The sequence below is a fragment of the Mytilus californianus genome, unplaced genomic scaffold (assembly GCF_021869535.1).
Source record: "Mytilus californianus isolate M0D057914Y unplaced genomic scaffold, xbMytCali1.0.p SCAF_2, whole genome shotgun sequence".
NCBI lineage: Eukaryota > Metazoa > Mollusca > Bivalvia > Mytilida > Mytilidae > Mytilus > Mytilus californianus.
Window position 1 is genome coordinate 120115228 of NW_026262668.1, and position 11366 is coordinate 120126593.

At 32.7% G+C, this 11366-nt stretch overlaps 1 protein-coding gene across 1 annotated transcript; it reads right to left on the bottom strand.

Moving 5' to 3' along the window:
- Positions 1 to 230: 230 nt before the first annotated feature.
- LOC127728684 (uncharacterized) lies at positions 231 to 10550 on the bottom strand. Its single transcript, XM_052236294.1, has 2 exons — positions 10393 to 10550; positions 231 to 5074 (listed from the first exon to the last, which is right to left on the bottom strand). The coding sequence occupies exons 1-2, from the start codon at positions 10455 to 10457 to the stop codon at positions 2362 to 2364; spliced, it is 2778 nt and encodes a 925-aa protein (XP_052092254.1). The 5' UTR covers positions 10458 to 10550; the 3' UTR covers positions 231 to 2361.
- Between the last annotated feature and the right edge of the window lie 816 nt (positions 10551 to 11366).

The window sequence follows — 11366 nt, forward strand, 5'->3', positions numbered from 1 at the left end:
ACCACAGAAGTCGATATGACCATAGTTATAAACCATGGTCAACACTCATGATCTAATAAAGGATAAATATTAAAATATAATAACCTATAAAGTTGTTGTCATTTGTTCCTTGGTTGTATTTCATTTACGTTTACCGAACATGCAGATATGAAAACAAAAATGTTAGCTCAAAAATGTTTTATCACTTTCGCCAGTTCGTGTCACAAATCTTAAACTGGAGGCGGTATCCCTTAAAATCGAACCAAGCAGTCATTATTATAAAAGAAATATATTGCGAATTCAAAATATATATCGTAGTCTTGTATCTGTGTAACAAAAAAATTGAAGCTGTAGACCTAGGCTTTTTTTTAATCAAACTGCTGTATAATATATTGTATCGCTTGGAAATGACAATGATACACAGACAAGAATAAATTATACAAGTTGGAAGATGTGTGCATCGATACCGATACACAACACAAAACACAAATACAATACATCTAAACTTTCGGTCATAGAAGTTTACTTTTACTCAGTACTTGGAGTACAAAATTTGTGCTCAAAACACCTAATCCAGTATTTTGATTGATTGGTTCTGCGTCTGAGTACAATAAATGTACTCTGAGGTTTTCGACTGAAAGACGTGTTATTTAAATTGTTTGTTTACATGATGATCATAATGTCTTATCAACTGTTCTCTGTCTTTCAAAGACCTGTACATAGTCATTCATCTTAAACTATTTCAGGTATTATCTTTATTTTTGAGCCTATACTAATATAGAAAGTATATAAAATTAATCAATAACATACTGGATTACCAGCTTGAATGTCTAGCTGAGATATTTTTCAGGAGGTATTGATGTCATGTTTGTTTATTTTTTTAAACTGTGTCTTATGGTTTAAAAACAATTGTAACCCGCACTGCAACGTTTACCCCTAATTGTCAAATATGTGCATTAAATGTTTCAAATCCCTTTTTCAAAAAAATGTTTACTGAACGATTTAAAACCACTTGAATCAAGAAGAATTTTAAAAATCTTGACTTACACGTTGCAAACAATCAGTTAACGAATTCGTGCGCAATCAAGATTCAATTTGCAATTGATTGCACAATTTAATCTTTGGGCAGAGCTTTCAGAGTTGAAACTCATTTTGTTCTTCAAAATAGATAGAGGACTAAAGAGAATACGCCTTTAGTCTGAGAGGGGTGATAAAGTCCTAACTACTTTATTTCGACATAACAAAATACCAAACTTGAAATGATAAAAGAGACTACAATTTTCAACAATATGTATTACTTCATTGATGGGAACTTTAAAACAACGTTCAGCTAAATTTAATAAAACACCTTTCAAACCACATGTGTGTGGGTTAGATTGTCTTGCCAAATACAACGATGAGCATAACCTTATTGCTGCATGTTGCTTTGTTCGCCATTTTTGTAGCATCCGATCATATGTCTTTTATCGTTTCATCTTTCATTATGATTTACTGCTGCGTGTCCACACGGTTTAATAGAATAAATTGTATAAAATAAAATAAAATGAATTAAAGACAAAATCCCTATAAAGTCAGATCATTTTTCTGACTTTTGGAAAATGTTGTTTGTGCTGTATTTAGACCCCTCTTTCAAGAAATTTGTTTTGCATGCACACCTATAAAAATTGCGGTTTTTATCCAACTCAATCATAGGTTTGAAAGTTGTTTTTAATTTAGACTTGTTTATATTTTTTCGTTTGGGCTTGTATTATATTTGCCTTCGGGTTTATATGATCCGTTCATCCTATTTTGACTCTTTGAGTCAATCCCAAATTGAGGTAAACTATATGGCCTTCCAAATACCGTTTCGATTCCTAACATCACTGAAGAGACATTAATTGTCGAAATCCGGATATGGTGTACAAATTTTTGCACCTCATGTTTGCGGTATACCATCTTTGCCGCAAGTTTATTGTTTTCTGTTTTGGTATTAAATTAATAATAAAGATCCATTTTTACATCTGGTGATCCGTTTATTTGGCAATTGCCATGGCAGTCAGCAGGGTTTAAGAACATCCGTTGTTCGACCTGCTAGTCAAATGCGTTTTGTTAAAATATACTTTTTCACTTTTTGGTCTTTTGGAAAATGTTGTTTGTGCTGTGTTTAGACCACTCTACCAAGAAATTTCTTTTGCATGCACACGTATAAAAATTGCGGCTTTTATCCAACGCAATCATAGGTTTGAACGTTGTTTTGAATTTAGACTTGTATGTATATATTTAATTATTTTATATAATATAAAATAGGATGAACGGATCATATATATATATAGGCTAACTTGCGTTTCTATCCATACTTTTCCATTATAAATGATTTTAAATGATTACAAAGCAATTTGTATACTACTTAAGTTTATTTATAACCTGTAAAAATTGTCTCATTTCATTCTGGCATTGTTTTTCGAGCATCAGAAGGGACTCAATTAGTAAACGATGGTCAATTAAATCATCAGACGTTCGAACCAGGAGAGCTATGTTTTCAGCGAACAAACTTAGCTGATTGATGTGTGTAGGAACATGAAGAATTTGTTTATGTAAGGAGCACTGACTCAACTCTTCGAGGAACATAAAACTATACTCAGCGATGTGGTGGAAATCTGTAAAAACATTAAACAATTCCCACAATGCACCAGCAATCTTTTCTTCTATTTTGTGCTTTCGAGAAGAAAGAATTCTGCCATCTGCTAATTCAAATCTTGATATTATATTTAGGTACAAAGAGCATCTTTTTTGTGGTATACTTTTACTTTGGTTCATAATTTGTCGTACACTGGCTTTTATTTTCAATAGGTTTTGACGGTCCTTTGAAACGTTACGATGAGACAGTGCCATTTTAAAATATGAAAAGTTTTCCTTGTTCAGAGAACGGTTTTGATTGAACAAAATATATTTGGCATATAATTTTGAAGTACCGATGTCATTCTTCGGGTTTTCAGTACATCGTTTGGAAAAAGTGTGCTTTGGGTATATACTTAAGCAGCCCCAACAAAACATGGTTCCGCATATGCATGTCATGTAAATTCCAACTCCTATCTTTTCAATCAAAATATTGCATTCAGGACAGTTCTGTTTTCTGTTTTCATCTTTCTCGGTTATTTGGGGTAATTTAATGTTAGAACACAATCCCTGTTTAAGACGCTTTTGGTAAATGAGCAAATACTCGCAAGACAACGGCCAATGAGCATTTCTGAAACATTTAAAACAAATCTGAATTCCGCACTTACATGCAATACTTGTTGCTTCATCTGTGTTTGCCACTGTGATTACCTGATTACATTTTCGGTTTGGACACCACTTTGTCTGACCAGTTGAGTTCATAACTAGCTCGTTTCGTCTTCGTTTTAGGAAAATGACGTCGGTTATATTAGAAAATATTAAGAGGACTGAATCAGGAACTATTTCTTGACATCCACGACCCGGACAGGAAATGTTTACGGAGGCCAATTGCATTCGATGTTTGATATACTCAGTCCAGCAGTCGTTACAATACACATGTTTACATGCCTCAAGCATTGTACTGGGTTTTCGTTCATGCGATATCAAATCGAAACAAATTTCACATTCGTCACTTAGTGTGACGTCATTATTTAACACGATTCCGGTTTGAGGAACTGTTGATTGAAAAATATCCATGAAGAGAGACTGTGCAGAAATCGAGTGTGTTTTAATGTCAACTTTTAAAAACATATTCAGAATTTTGAAGTTTGGATCTTTCGATGTTTGTTTTGATTCGTGCTCCTTTTCAATAAAATCTGATCCTGATAACATGTCTATATAGTTAACTGCTCTTTGCACTATCTCTGAAATACTTTCTTGGCAATTGTCAAATAATGTCAGAATTTTACCAACATTATTTTTCGATACCATATTTAGACAAACTTTGTATCTGTTATGGGAGTCCGTTTCAAAACTTTCAGATTTATCTCTGCAAAATGTTATACATGAACACAATTCCCATTTATGTACATCATTACCACGCCACCAATCGGATATTTTCAAGTGTTTTTCTAGCATTTGTGTTACATTTATTATAAATGTGTGTGGTTTACAAGGGCATTCAATATAGTTGCTACCAAATGTCCTTCTTAAATTGACAGGATGTGTTTCTTGTTTAGATATCATAACGAAAACATGATCCATTCTGGTCGGTTGATCTATTGCCGGTGAAACTGCATCAGTTCCAGATTGATTGACTGGCGGCGAATTTAACCTGTTAAGAGGATTGATTTCCTTTCTTAATAACAATGATTTTTGGTCGCTCTGATTAATTTCCCTCTTTTTCTTATTCTGTTTTTTAAACTTACTTGAAGTGAGAGAAGCAACTGATCGTGCAAAGCACAAAACACAAGAGGACTGCCTATGAACAGAACTTGTATGTGTGTATGGAGAAAATTGCATTGCACTGTCTTCTGTAATTGCAAATTCATCAATAGAATAATGGAAGCTGTTTGTAAAACTTTTCTGCGGATAATTTTTACCTGATCCATAATTTTTACCTGATCCATAATTTTTACCTGATCCATAATTTTTAGGAAGAACAGGAATGTCCAGTCTTGTAGATTTTCTGATCTGATTGCGTCTATTAAAATTGTTCAATTTTATGCAATTTGTTTCGTCCACTAGTCCTATAAATTTATGACTATGGTATATATTATTTGTTGGGCGGCATGGAGAAAGAAACTCAACTTGAACATCAACTGTTTTTGAAGATCTTTTTGATTCCTCTGTAACGGTAGATTGACCATTTATCAACCTTTCCTTCCTACTATAAGTTGTTTTCAATTTTCCATTTGGTTTTGATTTACAGAGAAATTTAGTGTGATTTGACATGCACATGTCATATGAACTTATTATTCTAACTGACTGATCTTCATTAATAGTCTTGTCAGCTGAAATGAATCCCTTCACCATATCCACTAGGTTCCACCTTCCTTTTTTATTCAGAGAATATGGCACGTTTGCAACGATATCGAGGTCTTCTAGTACACTACAAGAGATTTCGGGATCCGATGAACTCCATAGCAAACTTAAACGACGATCGTATTTGCGATGATATCTGAAAACAAAAATTCAAAAATAAAATTAGGCACCCGGTCTATCGATATGCGATACTACATACGTCGATTAGTTGTTAGTATGACATTATAGTTACACGAGGTCGGTTGTTTTAAACACAGACATACCGAGATCCTCCACAAATAAAATGTAAGCCACACTTATGCCCTGTAAATGGTAATTAAAATCACGAAAAAATTAGGGAAAATAATAAAATACTATGATTTTTCTGCCATATAGCAACCACTTTCAGAGACACTACTTTGATCGTTAATTACGTGTTGTCAAATTCAAAATTTATTATTTTTTTTATTGTGTTCCTTCGTGTCATTGTGATACATAATTTACAATCTCAGTAAGCATATCCGACTTTGTTATTTTGATTTCTCTGCGCGTGTTTTTTGTTGATTTGATTTTAAATCTTGATTTTTTTATATCGTTCACTTATAGATGGCATCTGCCCAAGAAAGCAGTTATATAAAATGAATAACGTAAAAATGACACAAGGCTTATCGTTGATTGTAATTAAGTTTGCTTCTCTTTCTTCTTTGAGTACTGTTTCCACTGCAAATCCACACTTTACAATATGTAAACGGTGACGATTCGTTCTCAAACGTAATGAATGACAATACACTATTAAAAGGGAGCATTATTTTTTCTTTTCCGAAGTAATTCTTTGTGAAAAAGATAAAACGGCCAATCCAAGATTTTTCAAACACGTTTGGATTGTGGACGTAAGCCCTTGAAATGAGATAAACTGTACAAAATATTGCATTAATATTATATACCATTTTCAATTGCAAATTTGTATTTAGTTTTTTTATCGACCAGAGATTGAGGGGGAGGGTTACAGTAACAGAAGTTTGCGGGTTTGTTATTATCATTTTTACATCGCGATGACCTTGAGGTCATGCCGATGTATTGCTATCGCCTAGATTTCCATTATGTAAATTAGTTTTGGGTTTGTAACCGATCTATAAATATGATAAAAATGCGCACATAAACGAGTGCAAAATAACATTCCTTATCGTTTGATATAAATACATCTCTTCAATGAATACTGATAAAAATATTTTTGTTTACAACATAAATTAATAATATGAAAATGTTTTGTAGTTATATATATGTATATATAAGTAAAAAATCATTGATAATATCAATGCACAAGTACCGAAAAATTTTGTTAAAGCATGCGGAAGAATATCTCAAAGAACGTTTTGTGACAATACCGGCAAGGACCGGTAACTCTGTAATTGTTTTTGCGGGAAAATATGAATGCCTACTCGTATCCAATCTTAGAAAAATCTAATTTTTACAGAAAAGTGTCCACCATGCACTTGCATTGCACTATTATTAGAATAGTAGAATAGAATGATATACAACTGGATGCAAATCATATATATATGTAACTGTTATTTTAATATAATATATAACAACAAATCAGTGTATACTGATTTGTATCACTACAATATAATAGTTATTACGGTGAAGCTGAATTTCCTGACATTTATTCATCATCCACGCACGAACTTGTCTCAGAAAAAATATATCTCTGTACATTAACCTCAGTTTCAGGTAAAGAGATATGTTGTTTTTTTTCTGAGACAAGTGCTTTTGATCATCCTCAAGAACATTTGGTCATCCGATGTCCAGTACTTCAGTACTTTGATTTCATATATTTTGAATTTAAGTAGGCGTGGGGTAAACATCGATTAGACAGAAACCAAACGATACAAAATAACCCAAAACATTTAGGGGTCAACAAAGGATCTTCAAAAGAAGTCAAGTGTCTATACATTATATCATTTTTACATGATAAAGAAACACTTGTCGGCTATAGAGGAGAGGTTTACATGATAAAAAAACACATGTCGGCTATAGAGGAGAGGTTTTTCAGTATGATAAAGAAACACATGTCGGCTAAAGAGGAGAGGTTTCCATGTTTTTACATGATAAAGAAACACGATGATATCGGATATGTTCCTTATGTCGTAACTACAATACCCTTCCCTTTTCACGAAGGTGACCTACCGAATTAGACTATTTACCGGATTTGTAATAACATAAGCAATACGCCGGGTGCCACATGTGGAGCAGGATCTGCTTACCCTTTCGGAGCACCTGAGATCACCCCCCAGTTTTTTGTGGGGTTCGTGTTGCTTAGTCTTTAGTTTTCTATGTTGTGTCATCTGTACTATTATTTGCCTATTTGTCTTTTTATTTTTGGCCATGGCGTTGTCAGTTTGTTTTCAATCTATGAGTTTGACTGTCCCTCTGGTATCTTTCGTCCCTCTTCTATAGAGGAGAGGTTTATATGATAAAGAAACACATGTCAGCTAAAGAAGAGGGGTTTACATGATAAAGAAACATATGTCGGCTAAAGAGGAGAGGTTTCCATGTTTTTACATGAGAAAGAAACACATGTCGGCTAAAGAGGAGAGGTTTCCATGTTTTTACATGAGAAAGAAACACATGTCGGCTAAAGAGGAGACGTTTCGATGTTTTTTATTACCATTTCAACGGATGTTTAAATCCATTTAGTACTATATTTGAAAAACTCAAAAATTTTAGACTGTTTTAGTAGTATTTTTTATAGAAGTAGTATGAAGAACATTTAGTTGATTTAATTTTTCGTATTACCTCACTTCAGGTAAAATTTTAATCTCATGTTAAATTCGTGTCACCAAAAACTTCATTTCATGTGTAAGGAATAAAGTTTTATAGTAAGAGTTAGGTTCACATAAATTAAAAAAATTAAAATCCAAGTGGCATTTTTTGCTATTTTTTGGATAGAACTACACTAAAGATTGACTCTCAAATAAATGAGATAGGGTACATGTCGATTCCCCATATAATGATTCACAAGTATTTCATATCCTTTGAATTTTTATTAAAATTTTATTTTACAGCTTGATGTGTTAATTGACATTTTGTCATATTTTTACATTTTTTTCAAACAATGAATACATATGATAAAGACGAAACAAAACTGATTTTGGGAGAAAGTTAGATTATTTATCTTTAAAGTGAATAGAAAGGATGTACCTTAACTTTCACAAACGTTTCAATATAGTGTCTTGTATATATATAAATAAAAAAAAACAATATCAATATGAATTATTAATTTTAATCTTTGTAAGTTTCTTATATTTTTTACGCCAAGTCTTTGATTAAAGAAAAAAGCGGCCATACCGTTCCATAAATAGGCCTAGAAGGCATCAGCAGAACATAAAGGCAATAACGAAGCGGTTAATTTGTAATTCAGAGGGATTGGAAAGTGACATAAAAGAGTGTGTTCTACTCATCAGCAGTGATATAAGGCCCAATTTCTGTTCCCCGAGGTTAACTTGGGTAGGGTATCCATCACGCCATAGTAAATTGTTGACCACTTGTAAACACGACTCGTTAAAGTTTATCAAAAATAATTATGATTAGTTTTATCCATCACATCATAGTAAATTGTTGACCACTTGTAAAAACGACTCGTTAAAGTTTATCAAAATAATTATGATTAGTTTAACGACAAATTAAACAGCGGACCACTGATTTTGTTTTTGTTTTTGTTTTTTTTTTTGTTGGCAAAACAACTTTTAATAAGTTTAAAACCTAAACGACTTTTACGCTATTTAAACACTGGACTTATGGTGTATTCATTGCGGAGTAAATCCAACATATTTAAACCCTCAGTCAAGGTAAATATACTGGCGGACTTTGATAACGCAACATACATTCTATTGATTTTCTTTTTAAACAAATCATGATTAATCTTTATATTATTGCTTTTCCAATTTACCATATATCTTTTTATTAGAAAAATTTTATACCTGACTTACCTGAAACAGTTGGACATGCCGGTTATTGACCTTGTACGAAGTTCTTGGCCCTAGATTTGAAACCCACGCAGGATTTATTTCCTTCGTGAAACATTTCTATAAATCTATACCCTCACTTATATTAATAAAAAAAATGTTGAGTTTCCATATCGTCGATACTGAACACTTAAAATCTGAATCAGGCCATACGAATGTTCAAGCAAGAATAAGTCAATGTGCTGTTGCTACATAATTTCACGTCAGAAATTCCCCTTTCTACAACAACGACACAGGCAGACGGGATTTGTAAATGACCACCAATCCTAGGACAACCTGTAGTTACAACCTAACGTCAATAAAATTGCATGATGTTCGTAATTTGCAAGAGACATGTACGACTGCAGCATCAACTTCTTACCAAGTCGACGGATGTCATGGCAGACGACAAAAATGTTTCCCATATACTGAAATTCAACAGAATGCACTGCAGAAAACCATTTAAAGGTTTAGCAGTATAAACAGCTTATTCCAAAACAGACAGAATGGGCAATAAAGGGGTATAATCAGCAGGGACAAAATCTAACTAAAACCATTCCACAGAACTAGTCGATTTCTCTGTCTATCATTTAGGCGTTGACCCACGAAGGTATACACACCCATATATAACGGTTAAACATAGTTTTCAGTTGATACTATTACATGTGACAAACGTAATCTATTCATCTATCAAATTTCGAACTTTATTTAAACGATGAAGTGATGAATGAAGTTATTGAATTTTTTTTATCTAGTGCTGCTTTTTTAAAGCCCGTCAGTATATTTGTTATAACATTATGTTTCTATGTAATTATCCCTTTCTTTGTTTAACGAACTATGATAGGTTATTAAAAAAACCTTCTAAACTTTTATAAAGTTCATTTCAGACACGAATGACGCGTTTTCTTCTCTAATGACGTTGAACTTGTGCGTTTTGGTAAATGACAGTTTTAACGAAATGCACATTCTTTTATTGTATTCTAACCATGGAATTGTTTGAAAGATAAAAGTGAATATTCAGCTTTAACATTAAGGTTTCAGGGTCTAAAATTGTTACGGATGACCGAGCTGATTTTGACATGCAGCACGAAAACACAAATCTCTCGTTTTCTCTTTTTTATTCTAACAGTCTTGGGTAAAAGATGTCTCCTCAAGTATTCTATCGTCGATTTTTTCTTTCCATAGACTAACCTAGACTTAACATTCCGTGTAATCTTTCCCAAGGAAAATTACACAATCCCAAAACCAAGATAATGATAAAGAATTGTTTAATGTGATGGCATCATCTAAAAAATTCAATATATTATATTAATTTCAGAGTCCCAGCCACCTTATTGGAAGTACTTGAGGTAAATTGCATATTTTTTCAAAGAAAAATCATTATTGAACGCGCTTATGATAGGTTTTGCCAAACTACACATCATAATGTATTAATCGATATTTATAAAGAGTTTTACAATAAAGTTCTTACTTTGTGTTGCATGTTCTATGAGTATTCCCTGAATTTATTCCATTTTTTGATTTCTTTAGAACCATTTTTTTTAATTTCTGTTTATAACGTTTCTTTTAGTAGCTTCCTTTCAGTGTGTATCAGTTCATATTTATTTACGTTGAAACCATGGAATGAAAATGCTGTGTTTGTACAATGTAATATATATATTTAAATGGAGGGAAATCAATGTTCAATCGAGGCTTATAATTAGACGTGTTACGAAAAGGTATACACTCGACGCTGAGGTTGACAAATTAGGCCGTGTTCACACCAAACGCTGCGTACTGTAAACCTGTTTACAATTAGTTTCATGTAATGAACACTGGTTTCACATTAAATTTGTTCTCATCTGTACATCGGTTTTGATTACCTGTACATGAAAAATGTTCACATCAGTAAACAACATGTACACGTAATTTACATGTACATTACATAGAATTGAATTAAAAAAATATTTCTGTAAACTTTTGTATCAGTTAGGTGTAGACCAATTCATATTTTTTTATATATTTTTTCTATTTATTTTTTATTTTTTTTTTTTTGGGGAGGGGTTATGTTTTTGTAGGGGGGGGGGGGGGATAAAGAAAAAAATATATTTTGTTTCAGGAGGGAAGTGAGGAAAATTGTTTGATTTCTTGAAAATGAAGGGCGGGGGGTTTCAACATGGAGTTTAAAAATGTTCCTGTATGTTATTGAAAAAAAGTACTAAAAAAAAAAATGGTTTGTCCCATGAAGATGAATGGTCGGTACCTTAAGAAAATCGTTCTATTGATTTGGAGACCTTTGAGAGTTCTAAAGATGTCACGATTACGTTTTGCTAAAACAGCGTAACAATAGGCAAAAAAAGAATTTGACAATGATTGATTGTTGATTGATAAACGTCCAATGGCAGTGGTATAGTTGGGTAAAATGAACATTGAAACATGTTACAGGAGCGTATTTATAAGCGTGGA